The 25045-nt window shown below is 38.2% G+C and overlaps 1 protein-coding gene across 1 annotated transcript; it reads left to right on the plus strand.

Annotated features, from left to right (window-relative positions):
• Positions 1–5397: 5397 nt before the first annotated feature.
• LOC149215125 (ATP-dependent zinc metalloprotease FTSH, chloroplastic-like) lies at positions 5398–22683 on the plus strand. Its single transcript, XM_089392533.1, has 5 exons — positions 5398–6703; positions 18438–18684; positions 21545–21728; positions 21820–21991; positions 22108–22683. The coding sequence occupies exons 1-5, from the start codon at positions 5423–5425 to the stop codon at positions 22327–22329; spliced, it is 2106 nt and encodes a 701-aa protein (XP_089248659.1). The 5' UTR covers positions 5398–5422; the 3' UTR covers positions 22330–22683.
• Positions 22684–25045: the final 2362 nt, after the last annotated feature.

Consider the following 25045-nt stretch of genomic DNA (forward strand, 5'->3'; position numbering starts at 1 on the left):
GGAAATCAATGCGCCCAAATCTGAGGCACACGTTGCACTGCCAGCCACTCCATATTCAAAACGCTGCATAAGCAGGCCTCATAATAACACTATCTCCATACTGCCATTTCTGTCTACAAACGCAACGCATCTGCCATCCTCTCACTCGGCTTCATCAACGAGAAGCTGGAGAGCCACCTTGTTGTTCCTGGTTATTTTTAAATTGAAATTATAACACCTCTGGTCCATGTCTGCTCCTATTTCATTGATGTGCAGAGAAACGCCCCTTCACTCAGCGCTATTTGTGCCATACTTTACCTGTGCCCTCTGTCTTTTACAGTCCTGACTCTTGAAATTTTACCTGGGCTCTCTGTCTGCCAGAAGGCGACTGTCCATAAACGTTTGATGTTCTGATATGGCAGAACTGACACCTTCTGCGTTTTTCTGAACGTTGTATACACCACGACGGCTTCATCCTCTGCTGAAATCCTTCGTTCATCTGCAGACTCCAGTCCTTCCGTTTCATCTACAGGAAAACGAATTATTCTTGTTAGTGTGCCTTAAGGAGTCAACAATCCGCCATACATACTCCTCCTGTATGCACATTGTATAATTTTTGAAGGCCGTGAATCCCATTTGAAAGTTGTATGCTGATTCAAATTGACCATGTGTGACGGTCATGTTCAAATGTTGCTGGCGGGGTTCAATTACTCCTGCCTTAATGATAGAATTTGGTTATGGTGCATTGATAATTCAAAGACCTGATATGTTTTCATACATGCGTTTTTTAGCCACGCTGCTCATACCACTCTCCAATCCATTGTCCAATCCACGCCTCTGTCACGCTACCATACATCACTCCCACTATTTGATTCCGCTCCTGGTTATTAGCATTGAAAATCTGCTCGGTCGACATTATCCAAACCACCTCCTCTGTTTTATAACGTATACAAAGCCTCCCTCCGTTACAAGTTTGCAGGGCGAGAATTAAACTATGGTAATTTGGGTCTCATCCAAAATGCCCCTTCATCTTTGAAGACTGTATGCTTGACATATATCTTGTCTGTTTGACGCCGCAAAAACAAATCGGACTGAGTTGGAGCATAGTGGCCCAGACTCGAAGATAAGCTGGAGGTCTCAGACAATTCATTATTAGAACTAGCTATCACAACCTTGGAATACCAGTGGCTGGAATTGAAGGGCGCGCAGAGAGGTTGTAAGCGCCGGGTAGCAGCGCCGCGCAAAATTTGAGTACCCAAACCTTTGAGCTTCAACATTTTCTTCTTCTTCTGTTGGAGATGGTCATAGCGCGTACAATGATATTATCATTTTGAACTTTGAATGTGTTTTAAACGTGCATGTTCCACCTACCAACAAGCTTTCCATTGATCCATCGTCTACCGAGTAGATTATTACTGTACTTTAGGGTCATCAGGAGCAGTTAATCCAAGCTCTGAAGCACATGCAGAATCAATTGGAATGCTTGTGTGCTAGCATATCGATGGTTACTTTATTACATCTGTCATTGTTCGAGTTATTTTGGTTCCCAACAATAATGGCTTGACCCAAAAGAGATGTGCTGTATGCAACTGGCGAAGTCCAAATGCAGCGTACTTGTTTCTTCGTGGCATAAAGACCCTGCATCTTCGTGTACATTGTTGCTGTAGGGATACACGAAGTTCTTAAAATGATACACTCCTTTTTAAAACGCTGCTCTTGAACATCTGTTTTTTGGATTTGCGTTCGAACTGCATTTGAACTGCTTTTGAAGTGATATATATTGGTAGCATGATTATATACAGTGATATATATTGAATGCGCTGTTTTAATATTGAATGTACGCTGTTTTAAAGTGATATATATACGGTGGTAGCATGGTTATATACAGTGATATATATTGAATGCGTTGTTTTAATATTGAATGCGCGCTGTTTTAAATATTGAATGCGCGCTGTCCAGTGGTATTTGAAACTATCATATGATCCTGCCATTAGTAGTTTTTCTTCTCGACTTTTGCACATTTGCCAAGCACTTGGGTGTGTATAGACTATACATATCATTGTCAGCGTTAGTAGAGGAGGAAAAGCGATATCTACCCATGCCTTCCACAAGGATTCTGGAGAGACTACTTTACTTATAAATGGCGTTTGAAATGAATAATATGCAGTGCCGCACACAGACAGTTTTTCGAGGACCCACAAAGTTTTTTGGATGCATAATATCCTTGGAGGAGTATGCCGATTGTATTGTTTGATGCAAGGAGTGTTGTTGACTGTTTGCATTAAACAGAGATTAGATTTAGAGATTTGATATGACAGTATTGACACATTATTCTTTGTAAATGCCTATGATAAAGCATCTATTGAGTTGGTACTGCTGACATTGTTGATCTATAGACATGTATTGATGAAGTGGAGTATGATTTCACATTCTAGGGTTTCAGAAATAAGTCTTGCATTACCAAGTATTATTGACTGAATACGCTGATGGATAGACTTTGATGATGATGTTGAATTGACGGGCTAAGTGTTATGTCACAAAGCTTAACATTCCTTGATTCCACTGCTGTATAAAGAGTTTGGTGAGCTGATTGTAATTTTTTATGTTGCATGCTCCTCATTTGCTCACATTTATAAAGGATATTGCAATGACATTAAATTGTGAGTGATTGTTGCTGGTTGATAGTCGTGACCAGTTTCTTTAATGTATAAGATGATGAAGGAAATGACCAGACTTGAAGATGCATTAAAGTTACTGAATATCCTAATTCATTCCACTCTTGATGGGACAGTCAAAATCAATAAGGATTTTCTCTCAGAAATTCAGACATGTCTACAAAATGCACAGGAAAAGATTGATTTTTTGCAGCTTGAATCACAGCTACAGCAAGAAGAGCTACATCAAAATAGACATCATTCTGAACCTGTTCAGAACATTGATACAACCACCCATCAGCAGCAAGACAATAATGTTACTGTTCATTCCCATAAAGCAGTAGTTGTACATGCAGATGCAGAAACTCAGTCTGCACTTCCCAATCCCATCATCAGACCTTGGGAATAGCTTGTCCACAAGAAGCATAGAACTAGTCTTGGATATGACAAGGACTTGTCCTTTCATATTCTAGACTATGCCAAGCCCATTCAGTTTCAGAGTGCTGGATTCATTCATGACAGTTCACCTGCTCCTCATGACAGTGCGCCTACTCCTCATGACAGTTCAGCTTCAGCTGTTCCAGACTCTGCCCCTCTTCCACAGCAGCAGCAACAACAACAACAACAACAGATCATAAAATGCCAACACTGTGACCGAGTTGGCCATCTGAAAGATCACTGTTTTGATCTTCATCCATGTGAGCACTGTCATAAAACTAGCCATTCTTCACACAGATGCTTCAAAAACAAACGTCCTGCAAGAACAAAGATTCATCTTGGATGGATCGCTTCTTGGCAATGGGCATCAACAGCCAAGAAGATATTCCAAACACATGTCAGAACTTGTTCCAGAGTATTGAACAGTCTTGTAGTTGAGTTTTCTCCATCATCTCACCTTGTATCTGACAGGGGGGGAAATGATGGTCATCTACAAGCCTCAAAGTCACATCAAGCGAGCCTGAGCCACAACCTGCCACACCAGTTTTAGAGTTGTAGCCAGAGACAAAGATGCCCCTGAGCATGCCTTCAGTTGGCAATCTGGGACACTTCCTCTAGCAGAAGACTTCAGCTTCTTGCCAGTTTTGGAAGAGTTCCAGGAACAAAATTGAGAACACTTCCTCTAGCAGAAGGCACCAGCTTCTTGCTAGTTTTGGAAGAGTTCCAGGAATTGCATTAAGCATTCCAGAGTTGTTGGTCATCCTTAAACCATCACAGGTTGAGACTTCCCTTTTTTAGGTTGAAGTTTTACCTTTTATGCGGGGTGAGACCTCCCTTTTATGGTTGAAGGTTTCCCTCTTTAAAACAATAGGATCACTTCCTCTAGCAGAGAACTTCAGTTTCTTGCCAGTTTTGGAAGAGTTCCGGGAACTGCACTAAGCGTTCCAGTGTTGGTGGTCATCCTTAAACCACTGCCCTTTATACCAACATTTCATAGAGCACATTCAGCCTAGTGCTGCCATGCATTTTTTGCACATTTTGTATTACAACTCTCTTCTTGGACTCATACATAACCCTTCGGATTAAGGGGGGGAATGTTGGACACCTAATCCTAAATGGGTTAGTGTGGAAGCCGAATAGACTAAGCAGTCCAAGAGACCTTGGGATCTGAAACCCAAGAGTCACATAATGTACTATAAATGTAAATCTCTTGTTAATAAAATTGTATTGCATGTTTTATCTTTCATATCTCTCTTTGCTGTCCATGTGTGTTTAACATTTACTAGTATGTGGGAATAATTTGTTCCATTATAATACATGAGGGACTCAATAATATATTATAAATTAATGTTGACGTAAATGAATGAAATGAATTACTATTATTGTGTCACCAGTAACCATTCATTCATATATATTTAATTTAGTATGTAAGCCATTCATTCATATATATTTAATCTAATATGTATAGAACCCGAAAGTTTATACTTCTTATGGATTTACTTATATTGATATAGAAAACCTGAAAATTTATACTTATGTTGATAAGACACTAGGTAAATGAAATTACATTATAAATGAAGTTTTCACATGCTATTATTTATTGTCGATATAAAAATAAAATAAATTTAAAAAACTTAAAACAAAATATTAATAAGTTATTAAAAATACATTATAAATGAAGTTGTGACATGCTATTATTTATTGTCGATATAAAAATAAAATAAATTTAAAAAACTTAAAACAAAATATTAATAAGTTATTGAAAATATTACTTTATAAATTTATTTTAACTTTCACAATTAAGAAATGATTTTGATATCTTAGAAATTTAATTTAACCTTCACAATTTACAAGTGATTTTGATATTTTAAATTTTTCTGAAAGGCCAATTTTTTTTAACACCTACTGGGATGGGAAATTTTTCTGAAAGGCCAATTGTTTTTAACACCTACTGGGATGGGGATGGGCATGGGACGAGTTCAATTTTGAACGGCAACCAATCATCAAGTTGTGCTTCCATAGATACCACGTCAGCTAGAGACTAAGTAGAAAACTCAAGCGATCAATAAATGACGTGGCAAAACATAGAACGAGCTTCTCAGAATCTCACACTATTAATCGGTGCCTGACATATACACGTCAGCCGGAAGTAATCGTAAAACTCTTCCCAGGATTATCCGAAGCAAGTAATTTTAAGGCTCTGAAAGCACCACGTGTCTGGTGCCGAGAAGACAAGCGTGGCATAGCCATATCAAAACAGTAGAATGATTTTTCAAAAATTGCCCCTATAATTCAACCATTTAACATTATAGAGTGTGGTCTTGTCTGAAGATTCTGCATTACATTCCGCAATGGCCACCACCAGTTCACCTCTCCTCACAATCGCCACCAAAACACCATTCCTCGGCCGAAACCCAAACGCCGCCCTTTCCCCGCTCCGTCCAACTTCCCCATACAAACCTCAATTCCCCTTCCCTCTATGCTCCCTGAACACCCAGCGTCACCACCTTCCAGCGGCGCTTATTGCCACCACGCTATTGACGGCAACCCCAGCGGCGGTGGCGGCGGACGCCGCTTCTCCGCCACCGCCACCCCCAATTGGCGCTGAGGCCCTCCGCCAGAGCTTACCGCAATCTTCCTCCCCCTTCGCCTCCTCCTCCACCACAGCACCGCCACCGGCCGCCCCCTCCGACCTGCCTGATGGAACACAGTGGCGCTACAGCGAGTTCTTGAACGCCGTGAAGAAGGGTAAGGTGGAGCGCGTCCGCTTCAGCAAGGACGGCAGCTACCTCCAGCTGAGCGCCGTCGACGGGAGGCGTGCCACTGTAACCCTGCCAAACGACCCGGACCTGGTGGACATCCTTGCGATGAATGGTGTGGACATATCGGTTTCCGAGGGGGAGGCGAACAATGGCCTCCTCAACATAATCGGTAATCTTTTATTCCCAATTTTAGCCTTCGGGGGTTTATTCTTCTTATTTCGGCGGGCTCAGGGAGGCCCTGGGGGTCCCGGAGGTTTGGGCGGCCCTATGGACTTCGGTCGCTCTAAGTCCAAGTTCCAGGAGGTGCCGGAGACTGGAGTTACATTTGCCGACGTGGCAGGCGCTGACCAGGCCAAGCTGGAGCTTCAGGAGGTGGTGGATTTCTTGAAAAACCCTGATAAGTATACTGCCCTTGGTGCCAAGATCCCCAAGGGATGCTTGTTGGTAGGTCCGCCGGGGACGGGCAAGACTCTGCTGGCCCGGGCTGTCTCAGGGGAGGCCGGGGTCCCCTTCTTTTCCTGCGCGGCGTCGGAGTTCGTCGAGCTCTTCGTCGGTGTAGGTGCGTCCCGGGTACGGGACCTGTTCGAGAAGGCCAAGGCCAAGGCGCCCTGCATCGTCTTTATCGATGAAATTGACGCGGTAGGGAGGCAAAGGGGGGCTGGGCTTGGCGGCGGTAATGATGAAAGGGAGCAGACAATCAATCAGCTGTTGACGGAGATGGACGGGTTCTCTGGGAACAGCGGGGTTATTGTTCTTGCGGCGACGAATCGGCCGGATGTTCTGGATTCAGCGCTGTTGCGGCCGGGCCGGTTTGATAGGCAGGTCACCGTAGACAGGCCGGACGTTGCCGGGAGAGTGAGGATTCTGCAGGTAGGTCTTTCTTTTTATAGTCTCTATATGTTGAAAATGCTGCTGATATATTGAATTTCAAAGAAAATTTAGGGGGCTAATAATTTCCGTTCCATAAAAATATTGGCAATCTCAAAATAAAGTTTGCTGAGACTTCTAGCACATGAAATGTTTACCTGAAAGCTTGCCATTTTTTCCTATAAAATTTAGAAAATCCTTAGGAATTCATAAAAATCTACTGAAATCTTTATAGTTAACGTTTTGATGATCATAAAGACTTTTTAAGGTTTCTATACACGCAACAAAAATATGGTTCTTTAAAATTTCCTCTGGAGTTGAGGCAGTTTTATAGAAGCGTCAAATTCATTGATGGATGGAAATTTAACATACGAGGTGATTTCAGAGAAGCATCACATTCATTGATTGAAGAATGTGCAACTTATGATATAGTCCATTGGCCTTTAAATGATTCAACCATAGTCGTTTTAGGCTATTGCAAAACCGAGACTCCTGTACGTTCACTCGATGATGATGTTATGTTATGTATCTGAAAACTCGGATCTGATTGTTCACTGTTGCTGCGCATTAACCTTAGGTTCTAGCAATGCCCTTGGTCTTGAGATGCACTTCACTTAAATTAAGCGACCTTGCACTCTTCACATTGAGATTGATTGATCATGTGGGCACATACACGTTGATTATCCTCTCCCAGCCATTGCACACCAGATAGAATACTAGCGCAGACCAATGGCATTGATATGAAAATGCTGCAGTTATATTGAATTGAGGCATTTTTTATAGAAGCATCATATATTTTGATTGAATGAGACACAATATAACATAGTCCATTGGCCCTTTAATTACATTAAAATTTGGCTTTGTTTTTGGCTTTTGTATGATAGAACGCTAGTACTCCTTTGCATAGTGGCCCATTTTGTTGCAATTGTAACATCGTCCTTTTCTTCTACCCTTTGGTCCAGCCTTTCCTTTGGATTAAGCCCCAATATTGTTTCTTCTTTTAGCATGAGAAGAAAAGGCAGAGGAATTGCCTTAAGTGCGGGCATTTCTTGCTCTTCCATCCTTGTTTCTTCTTGAATACATCTAGCCATCAATTTCTCAAACCCCGGGATGACATTATTGTTGAGAAGAGTAGTCTTGAATATATACCATTCAGGTGGCAGTCCACCAAGAGTTGTGATAGTCATTTCCCTGTCAGGAACTACTTCCTCGATAGATAGGAGATCATTCTTGGTCTCGGTGATCCTTAAGAAATATGGTTGCCTACTTTCATCTTTGCCCTTCTTAATTTCCTTGAGTTTATTTCTAAGGAACAAAACTTGATTTGCATCATTAACTTTAAATACACTCACCAACGTATCGTAGATTTCCTTTGAGGTGGTCAGCTCGGAACATAGGCCACCAAGTGCTTGTCGATAGAGTCCCAGATGATCTTATTTGCTTTGACTTCTCCCTTGGTCCACTTGCTTCTGGCAGCAACGGATGCATTTGATGGAGGCGCAACAATATTGCCTCTCACATGGTCCAACACTTCCTTATCTTCTAAAGTTAGATCAAGAGACATCTTCCATTTGTGATAGTTAGACTTCTCATGGAGTTTGTCTTTGGCGGGGAAGAGTGTTGAGGACCCCATGTAGTTTTTAGGATAGCCTTGACGTAGGAGGTCAATTGTTTTACACTTTATCAACAATCACCTCGCGTTTAACTTTTCCCTTTATATTCAGGCCTTGCGTTGCGCCATTTCGATTTCCTTTATATAAGCCCGACAATTGATATTTCGCCTTTTAATAGAACCGCTCGATGGTACACCGTAGATCACAACACATTTGATCCGACGGTCCACAACATATTGTAGTCGCAAATCGCAGTGGGCAAGTACATAGGGCCCGGTACATCCACATGAAACGTTGCGATACGATTTAATTAGTGATCGCATCGCACATCGCACTTCCCTAATGCTCGAGGCCCGTTCACATACAAATGAAATATTTGTGATGCAATGGATCAGCGATTGCATATCGCATGGTCTTAAGGCCCGAGGTCCATTCACTTGCCGATGGGATATTGTAATGCGATAAATCGGCATTCGCACATCACATTTCCTGAAGGTCCAAGGTCCGTCCACTTGCAAATGAATATTGTGATGCGATGTGGGATAATCCAACGGTCGGCGTGATATCGCATCGTTGTTTGGACTTAGATCGACGGTTGGGATTTATGCGGGCTTCAGCCACTGTATTTAACACTAGGGACCCCGATTAACCTTTGAATGCTGAGTTTTATAACATAAAGCATCAAACAGAGAAGAATGCTTGGTTTGTTCCGAAGGAAAATATACAAAGGCAAAGGAGAGTTTTTTAATGGAATCGATACATTAACACATACGAAATCGATTATTCAATACGATAACAATTACAGAGTCTTGGCCCTCTAGCTTGATTACAGCAATAAAAAGACCCCTGTTTCAATCTTGAAATCCTCTCTATCACTCGACTCTCGCCTCGCTCAATCCTCTATCATCTCTGCTCCCTTTCCATTACAATTTCTTCATTTTATGAGTCGGATCCTATCCCAACTGTGCTTAACAACTCAATCTTCTGTTTTAATCATTCTAACAACTCAATCTCTATTTTCAAGCTTCATTATACACCTATGCTAACAACTTATCCCTGAATCTAAAATAAGACAATTTCCTAATTATTACAATAATGAAATACAAATCATTTTCTTGAGAGATCCAACCCTCTCGGTTAAAACTGACTTTTGACCACTTAGGTCAGTGAAATTCAACTCATTTAGCCACAACATGTGAACAATCCTTCACATTGCTGGCTAAGTCTAGATGCTCTTGCAGTAGACTCCCGGGGAAGAAAAGAATCATCCCTCAGACTTTCAGGGCTTACTCCATACTTTTGCAACTCTGCTGGTGTCAATTCACTAGCATCCTCCACTGGCCGTCCTTTCCATTTGACTAGATATTGAAAATAAATTTGTCCTCTGGTTCTTTTGGATACTCTTTTCTCCAAAACAACTTCCACTTTTTTCTTAACGGTCTTTGGCATTTGTTCTTCCCAGTTCAAAGTTTGAACTTCATCTCCTGTAGTTTCCTCCTGTAGCTCTGTCTTTGTCCCTTTGTATGGATACAAATCTGCAACATTGAAGATAGGTGATATTCCAATCCTTTCTGGCAATTCAATTTCATAAGCATTAGTTGAAAACTTTCATACAATTTTACATGGCCCTATCTTTTTCATCTTTGTTTTATTGCAAGTCTTAGTAGGAAATCTTTCTTTTCTCAAATACACCATCACTAAATCTCCCACTTGGAATTCTTTCTCTCTTCTTTTCATATCTACTCTTTGTTTGTATTTGCCACTGCTTTCCTGCAATCTGCCTTTGACATCTTCTTGTAGTCTTTGCATCTGCTTTGCAAACTCTTCAACTTTTGCACTTCTTGTCTCATGTTTACCCAAATTTCTGAGCTCATACACACCTCTTGGATTCATCCCAAAAAAATCTGAAATGGACTCATTCTAGTACTTCGGTTTGGAGTGTCATTATAAGCAAACTCAGCCTGAGCTAGTGCTAAATCCCACTGCTTAGGATTTTGATACACTAAACTTCTCAATATGTTTCCCAAGCTTCTGTTTACTACTTCGGTCTGTCCATCTATTTGAGGATGTTATGCTGAACTGAAACTGAGGTTAGCTCCAAGTTTCTTCCAAAGAGTTCTCTAGAAATGCCAAGCAATGAAATGTGCCATCTTGGAAAATCTATCTACCACAACATAAATGGAATCATTCCCTCTTTGAGTTTTAGTTAATCCCAAAACAAAATCCATGCTAAATGCATCCCATGGTCGGTCTGGTATTGGAAATGGTTGATACAATCCTGTATTTTGGCTTCTCCCTTTAGCATGCTGACATATCCTGCACTTCTCAACAAATCTCTTAATATCAGTTTGCATTTTTGGCCAATAATAAAAAGCATTCACCTGAGCAAAGGCTTTGTCTTGTCCAAAGTGACCAGATAATCTTCCATTATGTTTCTCCTTTATTATGTTTTCCCTCATAAAACATTTGGGAATACACACCTTGTTGCCTTTAAACAATAAACCTTCTTGGATAAGATAATCTAACCACTGGCTTTTGTTATGAACTATTGGATTTTGAACTGCTGTATAGATGTCTTTGAAATCTGCATCATCTTTATACATTTCAAGTTTCAACCATTTCTTCAAATCCTACTACACCAACTTTTAATTCTTGCACAATGAAATTTACTCTGCTCAAAGCATCAACAACTTTGTTCAACTTACCACTTGTGTGTTTTATCACAAAAGTAAAGCTTTGCAAAAACTCTACCCACTTGGCATGTTTCTGGTTCAATTTCGGCTAGTTATTCATGAACTGCAATGCATGATTGTCAGAATACAATATAAACTCCTTTGGCAGCAAATAATGTCCATTTTTTTAAGGCTTGTACAATAGCATAAAATTCTTTATCGTAAGAAGAATACTTCTTCTTCCCTTCATTTAATTTCTCGCTGAAGTACGCTATTGGTCTCTATTCCTGACTCAAAACTGCTCCAATTGCAACTCCACTAGCATCTGTTTCAACTTGAAATACTTTTTCAAAATCAGGTAAAGCTAAAACTGTTTTCTCTGTGATTTTCCTCTTTAGCAACTTAAAATCCTTGTTTGGTGCTTCTGTCCACTTGAACGGCTGATTAGTCTCCTTGATTGTTTCAAGAATTGGTGCACAAATCTGACTAAAAGCTCTGATAAATTTCCTGTAAAAACTTGCAAGACCATGAAAACTTCTTACCTCAAATATATTTCTGGGAATAGGCCAATCCCAAATTGCTTGGGTTTTTTCTGGATCCATTTTCAACCCTTCTTTAGAAACTACAAATCCCAAGTAAATTAATTCTTCTTTCATGAAACTACATTTCTTTAGATTTATCAATGGTTTCTTTTTCTACAGAGTTCTTAAAACCAATTTAAGATGCTCTAGATGTTTTTCTTTACTTTTACTAAAAATAAAATATCATCAAGATAAAAAATAACAAACTTGCCTGCATATTCCTTCAAGACTTCATTCATCAATCTCATGAACGTGCTAGGTGCATTAGTGAGTCCAAAAGGCATCACTAACTAGTCATACAACCCATTGTTTGTTTTATGCAATCTTCCATTCATCTCCTTCTCTAATTCTTATTTGATGATATCTACTCTTCAGATCTATTTTAGTAAAATACTTCGACCCACTCAGAGAATCCATCAAATCATCCATGCGTGGCAAAGGAAATCTATACCTGATAGTGATCTTGTTTATGGCTCTGGAATCTGTACACATACGCCATTCACCTTCTTTCTTTGGACTGAGTACTGTTGGTACAACACATGGACTAAGACTCTCTCTGATTAGTCCCTTATCCATTAGTTTTTGCACTTGTCTTCCAACTTCTGCATTCTCTTGAGGAGTTGATCTGTACGCTGCTTTGTTTGGCAAACTTGCTCTTGGTATTAGATCAATATGATGACTGATATTCCTGATTGGTGGCAATGCATTTGGCAACTCATCCACAATAATACCAGCAAAATCATTTAACAAAGTTTTGATTTCTTCAGGTAAATCATCTAAGTTTGTGGAAGTTAAAATTACCTTAGGTCTCTCTATGACAACAAAATGCATTTCTTCACCTTTTCCAACCTCTTGCAACAGCTCCTTTCCACTCATTAGCATAACATTATTTCTAGGCGCTCCTTTGTCAGCGTCATCCTTCAATGACAACAATGTATGTTTATTTCTATCCTTCTCCAGAGTATAAGTATTTTCCCTCCCATCATGAATAGCTTTCCGCTCAAATTGCCACGGTCTTCTCAGCAATACATGGCATGCATCCATTGGCATTACATCGTATAATATCACATCCTTATATGTACCAACCTGTATCTCTACCTTGCATTGTTCTGTCACAATAATCTGATGTCCTTTCTGTCTTCGCTAATCCTAGCTTGTCCACCATCTTAGTAGAAACAAGGTTATCTGTGCTTCCACTGTCAATTATCACTTTACAACATTTACCTTTGGATTTACATGTAGTTCCGAATAAACTCTTCCTCTGCGATGGTTCTTCAATCTTTTTCTTTGCCTTAAGCAATGCCCTTTTCAACAATAGGGATTCTCCTACTTCAAGGGATTCTTCATTTTCTATGATTCGCGGTGTTTCTTGCTTTGCCTCAACCACATTCATATTCCTCTGACTTGCTGTTTTATTATGAGGACAGTGCCACGATCCATGTCCCCATTCTCCACATGTGTAACACTGAATATCTCTTCCTCGACCTCTTCCTCTGGGTGCAAATCTTCCTCTATTAAAATCTCCCCTCTGTGGTGGTCTACTACTTGAATTGCTTGCTTCATGCTGATGTTGCTGACCCCTTGTTCTGGTAGTTCCTCTACCTCTTACTGAGCTTTTTCCTCTATTCCTCTGATTTTGTTTTCTCAACATCTTCTCTTCTACCTTCAAACCAACTTGATAGGCATCCTCAATGGTCTTCAGACTCAACAAGTTGGTTTCGTCCTGTATGTTGTATCTTAAGCCATTGATATGTCTGGCTACCTTCTCCATGTCATCCTCTGCATGTCTTGCTCTAATACTTAATCTATAAAACTTTTATGTGCATTCTTTAATAGACATTCATTTTTGCCTTAAATTCTGTAACTGTTTAAAAAGATTTAATTGATAATCTTTTGGCATAAACTTAGCTTTCATTTTGCCCCATTGCTTGATCTTGGACTTTCCTGAATCCTTTCCTTGTTCTGGATGTTTTGTAGTTCATCCCACCAAATAGCTGCATGAGCCTTCAATTTGGTAACTGAAAATTTCACCTTCTTTTTGTCGTTAGCTTCCTCTTCATAGTCCAAATATTTGTCTAATGAACTGATCCAATCCATTAGCTCTTCTGCATTGAGACTCCCTTCATACATAGGAATTTCCACCTTCGGGTTTCCTCCTACTTTCGCCAACATCTTAATAACTTCGGTAGTTACATTTTCCTCGTCTTCTTCTTCTTCAGAAGATTCTTCTTTAGCACTGTCAACTCCTTCATCAAGTGTTATTTTCTGAGTAGTCTCAATTGTTTCCATCCTCGTAGGCAGACTCCGGATCTCTTCCAGCAGAACTGCATTTGCTTCAGGTCTTCCTCGACCTATGATAGCGCCTCTCCTCGGCGGCATGTTTACTGCAGTCAAATTGTGCTCTGCTACCACAAATGACGCAAGAGGTCAATTGTTTTACACTTTATCAACAATCGCCCCGCGTTTAACTTTTCCCTTTATATTCAGGCCTTCCGTTGCACCACTTCGATTTCCTTTATATAAGCCTGACAATTGATATTTCGCCTTTTAATAGAACCACTCAGTGGTACACTGTAGATCACAACACATTTGATCCGACGGTCCACAACATATTGCAATCGCAAATTGTAGTGGGCAAGTTCATAGGGCTCGGTACATCCACATGAAATGTTGCGATGCGATTTAATCAGCGATCGCATCGCCATCGCATATCGCACTTCCCTAATGCTCGAGGCCTGTTCACATACAAATGAAATATTTGCGATGCGATGGATTGGCGATCACATATCGCATGGTCTTAAGGCCTGAGGTCCATTCACTCGCCGACGGGATATTGCGATGCGATAAATCGGCGATTGCACATCGCATTTCCTGAAGGCCTAAGGTCCGTCCACTCGCAAATGAATATTGTGATGCGATGTGGGATAATCCAACGGTCGGCGTGATATCGCATCGTTGTTTGGACTTAGATCGACGACTGGGATTTGTGCGGGTTTCAGCCACTGTATTTAACACTAAGGACCTCGATTAACCTTTGAACGTTGAGTTTTATAACATAAAGCATAAAACAGAGAAGAATGCTTGGTTTGTTTCGAAGGCAAATATACAGAGGCAAACAAGAGTTTTTAATGGAATCGACACATTAACACATACGGAATCGATTATTCAATATGATAACAATTACAGAGTCTTGGCCCTCTGGCTCGATTACAGCAATAAAAAGACCCATGCTTCAATCTTGAAATCCTCTCTATCGCTCGACTCTCGCCTCACTCAATCCTCTATCATCTTCGCTCCCTTTCCATTACAATTTTTTCATTTTTATGAGTCGGATCCTATTCCAACTGTGCTTAACAACTCAATCTTCTGTTTTAATCATTCTAACAACTCAATCTCTATTTTCAAGTTTCATTATACACCTATGCTAACAACTTATCCTTGAATCTAAAATAAGACAATTTCCTAACTATTACAATAATGAAATACAGATCTTTTTCTTGAGAGATCCAACCCTCCTGGTTAAAACTGACTTTTGACCACTCAGGTCAGTGAAATTCAACTCATTTAGCCACAACATGTGAACAAGCCTTCACATTGCTGGCTAAGTCCAGATGCTCCCATTAAGCCTTGCCAACCTTCGGTGATTGTTCTTGGTCTTGCTTTTCCTCTTGCTTGGGCTTTGTCTTCACCTCAACTTTGATACCATGTTAAAGTATGGTATGTTCTATGCTTAGAGCAGTTTACTTCTTTTCTTCTTATTAACCATTGATTAGCAATCACATGTACATTAAATAAAGTGCAGATGGAACATTAAACGATTGACAGAAAACAAGCCAAGACAAGAGACACAAGATGTGGCGGCTAGCCAGGGACAAACCCCAATGTAGGGAAACCCTTTGATCAAATCTTCTTTTATCTTCAATAGTTCAGCAGAGAGTACAAAATCAGAATTCTGTAATTTTATATCAGCAGCAAGAAACCCTAAATTAGCGAAGTCAAACTTAGTAAACGAGATGAAATTGACCTCCAATATGCTAGGTCAATTTCCCGGTCAACTAGTCTTCGAATAGCCTGAAGAATCAGCCCTTAAACAGCCCCAAATACACAGTGAAACTGTTGTTGACTGAAGTCAACCTGTTGCCCCAAACTAGGGCAGTCAACTTTGGTCAAACTTGAGGTCAGATTGCCTCGATTTTTGTGCCAAAAAATGCAGCCTGCCTAGGAGAGGCAGCCACACCAAAACCACACTCTTCTAAGGTCAATACTTGGTCAACGCTGGTCAAAGAGACCTTCAGCAGCTTCTGCGTCCTCCTTGCCCTACTGTGTCCTCCTTCTTCCCACGTGTGAGCTGCTCCTTGTGTAACCCAAAGCTAAGGAGAGAGAGAAGAAATGAGTGAGATGAGATGATGATAAAATGAATCAACCTCACTTGTATTTATATGATTCACTGGGCATGTGTGCCACACATTTAACTGCTCGCTGACCTTGACAATTTGTCAAGTAAATACAAATAAATTTACATCTCCATAAATACTTGTCGGAATCGGATGATCTTTAGATCAATCCTACATCTCTCGACAAGAGGAATCTAGGAGAAACATCAGCTGCCATAAATGCTATGTTACCGGATCCGCTGAAGGCAAGAGGTGGAACCGCGGATCCCCGAATCCGAAACTGGTATGGATACGGATACGCTAGGATCCGTGTACGGTCAGTTAGCGGACTTAGTTAATGACTATCTGCCAGCGTATATATATAAAGATTTAAATAAGTCACTAATTATCTGCCAGCGTATATATATAAAGATTTAAATAAGTCACTAATTATCTGCCAGCGTCTATCTGCCAGCGTATATATATAAAGATTTAAATAAGTCACTAATTATCTGCCAGCGTCTATATATAAAGATTTAAATAAAATTACGCGTGGTTTTGTAATACCATCTGCCGGCTTTTATATATATATATATTTCACTAAAATTATGCGTCAACATTTTTTTAATAACCTTTTAATATAAAGATGTCTGATTTAATTAAAAAGTTTATTTATTTTAAATAAACTTTCAATCATAAAGTTTATATATATGAATAATAAAGTTATTTTAAATCAATTTGTTTTTTTAATAAGCTTTCAATATAAAGATTTCCGATTTAATTAAAAGGTTTATTTTGATGTTAATATATATATGATAAAGTTATTTTAATTTATTTACGGATCATAGTTTTTAATACCATCTGATTGATATATATATATATGCTTTTTGGTTTATTTTGATGTTAATATATATAATAAAGTTATTTTAATTTATTTATTTTAAATCAATATGTTTTTTAAATAAGTTTATAATATAAAGATTTCTGATTTAATTAAAAAGTTTATTTGGATGTTAATATATATAATAAAGTTATTTTAATTTATTTATTTTAAATCATTATATTTATGTTTAATAAACCGTATGTTTTGTATTTTATTTTAAATTTTTTATTTTTATAAATCATAACTTATATAACTTTATGTTAGGTTGTTAAAAATCAGAATATTTTTTAATTTTTATAAATTAAAAAAATATATATTTTATGTAATAACTTTATTTTAACAATTATATCAATATGTTAGCATTAATATTTATATGTTTATTTGTTTGTTAGTTTTTAAATTTCATCATTTCAGTGTTCAAATTCATAAATTATCTAATAATTTTAGTTCTAATGTTCTGATTCATGAATGGTTTTGATTTTAAACATCAAATGTATTTTCTAAAATTTTAAAAAATATTATTATATATTTTTGTACTTGCCGTATCCTCCTCGTATCCGGATCCTGCCTTTTCAAAAATGCAACGGATCCGTATCCGAATCCTGGTAACTTAGCATAAATGAGATGACCCACATGGAGTTTGGCCCTAGTTGCCAATTTTAACACCAACCTAGGTCCATCTTAACCCAGTATCTATCAAGCCTTGGGAGAGATCATATGCTTTGAAGTGCAAGCTTTTCTTCAAGTTTTTACACTAAAAGGTTTGCATCTTGAGGGATTTTATCTCTCTTGGTGCTTGATGAATCCAGGGCTAAGGGCTACACCAAATGTGTTTCCACATTTCTGTACGTCTCTGCATGGGTAAAGCCCTCTGCCATGTGTGTCCAGCAACTTAGTGGTAACCTTATTTGGAGGACACTGTTCAACAACAATTGACAAGAATTGTTTAATAGCCTGTTTAAAGATGATCAAGTCAATGGTGGCTTGCTAGGGTGGTGAAAGCTGTTAGCTAATATAGCCCCCACCAGGTTTCAAGCCCTATCAAGTGACATACTACTGCTTGCACTCACACTTGTGGATGTGGATGTGTGTCAGTGGTTGGGGCCAGTTGTGAATCCTAGGCGATGTTGAGCCCCCGCTCATGGCTGCTTAGTTGAAGTCAACCAAATCAAATGGTGCTAATGTTCCCCTGTAATGTTAAATATGGCTGTGTTAGCTTCATTGTGATAAGAAGAAGTCAGTTCCTATAAAAAGGATAAGAAAGTAGAGTTATTATGAATAAACAATAGTTTGTTTATTGCTCTCCACTTGCCTTATAGTTGCCTAAAGTGTTAATGGCCTTTTCAGGTTGTAATATTCTTTACATTCAAAACCAGTATGAGTATATTTGTATGTGGCATGTTTGAGGGTTTGTTTTTCCCTATAGTCCATAGTTTGGTGTAAGATATAAGAGTCATTTTCATGTTTAATTTTGTGCTGATAGTGTGATTCCCAATCTTCTTTTATTTATTGGAATTTGGAACGCAAGACTTCTTTCGCTGTAGCAGGAGAGCTCAAGGATGTAGATTTATGGCTTGTTACTTATTTTTAATTCAGTTGTTTAATTATCTTGCAGGTCCACTCAAGAGGCAAAGCATTGGCAAAGGATGTAGATTTTGAGAAAATTGCAAGGAGGACACCAGGCTTCACTGGTGCTGATTTGCAAAATCTAATGAATGAAGCTGCTATTCTTGCTGCTAGAAGAGAATTGAAGGAGATTAGCAAAGATGAAATTGCAGATGCTCTAGAAAGAATCATTGCTGGTCCTGAGAAGAAGAACGCTGTCGTGTCAGAAGAGAAGAAGAAACTTGTAGCATATCACGGTAAATGCTGGCTTATTTCAACAAACTGTTATATTATATTCATATAGTTTTGCTTTTTGTTCTAATTTATTGGTGCTAAATCAGCATAGATCCATCTTAAGCACGGATCTAACATGCGCTGAGAGGGATGAAATTTTTTCAGGAGCAAACTTCTTTTAGAGTGTGAAAATACAATGTGTAATTTTTTATTGTTTAAATTGTATTTTTGAATGCTATATAGAGTACATAAACTTAATGCCCAAAATATCTATGTTCGATTTCAACAAAAAAGTGCATACCTAAAAAATGACCAAATGTCCAAAATATTTTTGTTCGATTTCAACAAAAAAGCGCATACTTAAAAAATGACCAAATTGTAAAACACTGAGGCCACTTCAAATGTTTTGACCATAAAAATGCACATTAAAATGGTTTTTTGTTATCAATATATTTTTAAGTATGCGTCATATTTTATTGATAACCCACATTGAAAATTTTATTATATACAACATTAAAACATTTTCTTTTAACATTTTTTTTCTTCTATATATAGATATATATGAAGTTGATTTGACATAAATTAGTTAACATAGATATTCAAATAGTTTATTTATATTCTACTGCGAAATATTTCTGAAAAGTACAAGGTTTAAACCATAGTATTCAAAACCGGCCCAGCTAACTAGTTAATGGTCTAACCGGCTGGTTAGCAAGCCCACTGGTTGGAACCGGTCAAAAAACTGGGTTAGACACCCTCTTGGCCAAAAAAGAGACCTAACCGGTCCTAACGGCTAGTTTAGGACAGAACTAGCCGGTTCCATCCTAAACCGGCCGGTTACCGGTCAAGTCCATCGTGAACCCAGTGAATGCTTTTTTCAATGTCTTTTAGGGGTTTTGGAGGGAAAGTAAGAGTCCTTTCCCTTCAAAAACACACTCTCCAAGCCTATAAGAGGCCCTTCTCCCTCTCATTTGTCTCACACATCTCATAGTGTTTGTGAATTTGCTTGGGAGCTTGGAGAGTGTTGAGTTTTTGCTGGAGTAGTGGAACAACAGAGTTTAAGCTAAGTAGTAGTCATTATGCCTCCAAAAGCCAGAGATACTGCATGGGCTCATTGTGATATGATTGATGGCAAAATGATTTACAAATATTGCCAAAAATCCATTGAAGGAGGGGGTATTAACAGGTTTAAGCAACACTTGGCTGGGATAGGAGGCCATGTAAAACCATGTGGAGCACCAAATGAAATAATAGAGCATATTAGGGCATAATACCTTCAAAGTTTGTGACTTCAAAGTTTGGGAGTCGAGACTCAACCAACTGAGTTTGATCATGATGACTCATGAGAAGTTTCAAGCGATAATGTTGATCACTATTATCATATATGTAGACTTGAGTCTTGTAGTAGGCCACTGGCCCCATAGTTTGTAGGCTTTGTTTTTGCACTCTAGAGGCCATTTAGAGCCTCATTGCTTATGTATTTTGTCGATGATATGTATTGCACTGGTGCCATTTTGATATATTCACCTTTACATGGTATATAAATGAACAATCTTTGCATATTTTGTCTCTATTGGCTTGGAATTATGGTTTTATATCTTAAAAATAGTTTTTTCATTAAAAATTAATTATTTAATGTCTTTTTCTAAAACCGGTTCGTTTAGACCAAACCAGTCCCGGTTAGACCGGTTCCGGTCAGTAAACCGGTTCATTAGGTCGACCGGTCCGGTCACCGGTTCCAGTTTTAAAAACACTGGTTTAAACATCATACTTACACATTTTGTTTACTTCTAATTACTTTACATGAAATTATATTACGTCATGTGGACAATTAACTAAACATGCATAGCATATTCATTTTATTTATTTATTATAGCCAACATTGCTTTTCTATTTAGAGAATATTTTATTTTTATTTTAGGAGGGACACGAGTTAACTCCACCTTGAGCACGGATGAAATTACACATCGTCCTCATATTGGGCTGTGGAATGAGCCTCTCGGCTCAAAAGGAAAGTTTGTCCACGTGATACGTGCCATTTTTGTATTTCCTCTCGGCCTCATATGGTAGTATATGTTGTCTGTTATGAACCCATTACAATAAAGCATGATAGATCTGCATACACACATTGTACAACAAATATGCACATTGAGCATAGCTCCCAAAATTATCATTTTGATGGTTACACAATAATTCACACATTAGAGGTGTTCCCAAATAATCCAAGAACATCTGTAAACTTTTTTTCACTTATTGCTCATGCAGGCCCACTACTAGGCTCACCTACTAGGCTAGTATTAGTATTTACGTATACATATGGCTCATTCTATACCCCCAGCAGGGTTATAACATGACATTTGGCTCATTATATATCTCCAATAGGTCATCAATTTCTATAGCCATCCCTTCGTGTTAGTTTTGTTGCCTTGTTACTTTCTACCTATTTAATATTTATGCAGTGTTTTGTTTCTGTTTCCTGTTCCACTTTTATTATTTTTATGATTAGCATTTGCTTTTTGCCAAAAATGTTAGTGCAATTTATCTTTGTTTCCTTAAATATCAATGCACGTTTAAGACAGGCAGGCTTAGGCTCATCTTCTTTTATTACAATCGTAATGTCTTTGTAAATACATAATACATGCTATTTCAGGACCTTTATGTGCCCTCAAAGTGCTGAATGTACATTTTTTTTTTCATTTAATCTTTTAGAGCTCATTCTGTATGGTTATAGCTTACAAGTTACAGGATATTCTTGGCTTTTTCATGCCCCTTTCTAAAATTTCTGATTTCATATTTTTGTGAAAATTGTTTTGCAGTTTACCTAAATAAAAGAATTTGTCGTTTCGCAAACAGTGGTTAATTCTTCTAAATTCTTTGATGTAGAGGCTGGTCATGCCCTTGTGGGTGCACTTATGCCAGAGTATGATCCTGTTGCTAAAATTTCAATCATTCCTCGTGGACAAGCTGGAGGTCTGACATTCTTTGCTCCTAGTGAAGAGAGACTGGAATCTGGGCTTTACAGCAGAAGTTACCTTGAGAATCAGATGGCAGTTGCCCTCGGTGGAAGGTATGCTTACATGATATACATGGCTACTCAAATGACTCTCACGGTAAGGGAAGCTATATATGCCCTGACAATCTGGTTGTTTGATATGCAGGGTGGCAGAAGAAGTTATTTTTGGGAAAGAAAATGTCACAACAGGAGCATCGAATGACTTCCAACAAGTATCTCGTGTTGCCCGGCAGATGGTTGAAAGACTTGGTTTTAGCAAGAAGATTGGACAACTATCCCTTGGAGGGGGTGGTGGAAATCCTTTTTTGGGGCAGCAAGTAAGTTACGGTTTATGTCAGATTTTCGAGTTCAAAATTTGGCAAGCACTAGAAAATAAAATATAATCTTCACACAAATAGAAGTTAATTTCAAATGCTTGATCTTCGTGTTGCAGATGTCCCCGCAAAAGGATTATTCTATGGCAACTGCAGATATTGTTGATTCGGAAGTCAGAGAGCTTGTTGAGAAGGCCTATGAAAGGGCTAAGACGATAATCACAACACAGATTGATATTCTTCACAAGTTAGCAGATCTTCTCATAGAGAAGGAATCTGTAGACGGTGAGGAATTCATGAGCCTGTTTATAGATGGCAAGGCCGAACTCTATGTGGGTTAGTTTTCCGAAAGTCGGTGTATTTATAACAGATAAAACAATTTTTTTGGGGTTAATTGAGAAAAAACAGGTATACAATAATCATCCCAAAATGTATGTAAAGAGTAGTTGTATACTGATGCAAAAAGTGTCCATGTCCTCAACATGTACTAAGGAGAGAGGGTATGATGAAAGTCTGCGGCCATGCTCTAACAGACTAGTTTCAAACTTTTCATTGTTGTACACTAAATGGTCAGACTATTCATCCATGTAACATCTAGGAAAAATGGTCATTGTATTAGGCTTCGAGGTCATGGATTTATTGCAGATACAGATAATTCTTTTGCTCCTATATTGAATACAAGAGGCTTATCTACATACATTATCTTTCTCCAGTGGGTTGTCGTTGTTTATCGCTGTTTAAAAGTCTTGATTTATATCAGAGAATTTGTATGTTGGTCACTGTGAGAGTTAGTCTTGCACGGCAGCGGAAGACTGATTTTTGGAATGACAGAAATAGAAATAGAAATTTTATTATTGTCCATGAATGACCAAAATAGGTAAATGGGACTTCAGAATACAATGGACATTGATAGTTGTAAACAGTGCACACCTAGCAAGGAGAACAGTGAAAGAAATCTAATTAAGATTGATTAAAGCGTAGTTGGCAAAAGAGGTGGACAAAGGCAATAAGCCCCGCCATACAGCTGAAAAATTATATGGCCTATCTATCTTCATTACCGATGAACTTGATTTAATATATTAAGCATTATTGTAACAAAAATGGAAAAAAGAAGTTAAATAAATATTTAAATTATTAATTGAGCAATCAGTTATTCTAAATGGCTTCTTGTCTAACTCTTTTCTGTTGGGAAAATGATTTCAAATAACGAAGTGTTTTGAGTTCAGGCCAATGCAGTCCAATCGAGACTAGTTGCCTACATCTCGGTTTTCTTTGCTTAGTGGCGAAAGGTCAAGCCTTTTTCAGTGTACATAAAGGGTCATTAATGGCTTTTTCATTCCAATTTAGTTTCCACCTTTGTAATCTATGGCTTAGCCATATACAGAAACTGGCATGTATATAAATGAAATCTTGAAGCAAATTTATAACTGTGTATATTAAAGGTAAAGTTTGGAGGCAAAACTAGAAAGAAATAACTCAGCCAGATTGATCAAAATATTATTCAAATCATTTTTGAAATTTGGCCTCCCACCTTGATACACGTGAGGTCAATAATGCTGGCAATGCTGTTTGCTACTAAGTTGAATTTGTAGGTGATCTATTAATATCTCTCCAAATGAGTGATTTGTTCCAATACCAGCTCCAACAACTTTGTCATATGTTTCTGCATCTCCTTTTGTGAAGCCAAAAACACTTAAAAGCGGCATGTGTCTCTGGAGTTCAACAGGTCATCTCCTTTTGTGAAGCCAAAAACACTTAAAAGCGGCATGTGTCTCTGGAGTTCAACAGGTTTGTGGCGGTAGTCATTTTGCTGATTCAACCCTTGGTAGCCAAAATAAATATGTTCAGCCTTTTTATGAGATATTTCCAAAGGACTTACATGTCCGTGGAAGTAGAAAATAATTATCTTCTTATTATTTACATGTTCTGCTTTTTGCAGTGCTTTGAATTTTAGGTGAAATTGAGAGGAGAGCAGAAGGGAAAAATTGGATTCGTTATGATTCCAGGAGATTTCAAATAGGCTTCCATTTAGTTGCAAAAATTGACTCCTGTTTCAAGGTCAACGCCACCACTTTGGTTAGAATGTAAATGCTTCGTGAATTCTGTCCGGCTTGAGAGTTAGGTTATTAGAAATGCATGTGATCTATCGTATTCGCATCATTCACAAAGATCAGGGACACAGCGTTAGGTTATTAGAAATGCATGTGATCTATCGTATTCGCATCATTCACAAAGATCAGGGACACAGCGAATTCCCTTGACTGCTATTGAACAAAATTCTGGGATCTTAGTTTGTACCGATTATATCATCTGCATTAATTAGTCGTACGTTGGGGCGTGGCCATTCTGAATATATTGGGCATATAAAAATGGTTAATAAAAAAGGAGGAATTTAAGCATACGTTCCAATAAGAATGGTTGAGAAACAGGAATGATAGATGGATATTTTTAAGAAAGAGGAATGATAAAGGGATATTTTTAAAAGAATGGTTGAGAAAGAGGAATGATAGATGGATATTTTTAAAAGAGTAGTTTTTTAAAGTCGATTTTTTGAAAAATTTTCTATTTTGATTTATTTTGTTTAGAATCTAGTCTTGACGAGTGAATTTTTCACCGTGATTTTTTGCGCTGAATTTATATATGCAGTCAAAAACACAGTTTAAACAACAGAAATCAAAATTTGATCACGATTTTTTTCGCCCGATTATAACAAAAAAATCTTCTAGAAACTCTAAAAAATCACACTTAAAAACTACTTATTTTTAAACATATTGTATTATAATACAATATGCTCTTATATATTAAAACATAACTACTGAACTCTCCAAGAAGTTAAACAAACAGCGCAACGAGTGGGAATGAAATATGTAAGAGATTATTGGAAAAGAGCCGAATCAAACGATATATGGAGAGTTTGGAAAACACCGGATGAATGGGCTGACAACATAGGCCAGGCGGCTAGGCAATTGTATGACAGAGAAATAGAATCAAGGAAAATTAAGGTCCGAGAAGGTGAGGATATCCTTAGATGGGGTAAAGCGATGGTGGGTATGTTTA

Source organism: Pinus tabuliformis, chromosome 1_1, assembly GCF_031772625.1.
Source record: "Pinus tabuliformis cultivar Carrire ecotype Pingquan chromosome 1_1, CPIR1, whole genome shotgun sequence".
Taxonomy (NCBI): domain Eukaryota; kingdom Viridiplantae; phylum Streptophyta; class Pinopsida; order Pinales; family Pinaceae; genus Pinus; species Pinus tabuliformis.

Coding starts and splice junctions, on each gene's coding strand:
- LOC149215125 (XM_089392533.1), top strand. CDS start 5,423: ATGGCCACCACCAGTTCACCTCTCCTCACAATCGCCACCAAAACACCA. Junction 6,704..18,437: donor GGAGAGTGAGGATTCTGCAG/GTAGGTCTTTCT, acceptor ATTATCTTGCAG/GTCCACTCAAGAGGCAAAGC. Junction 18,685..21,544: donor GAAACTTGTAGCATATCACG/GTAAATGCTGGC, acceptor TCTTTGATGTAG/AGGCTGGTCATGCCCTTGTG.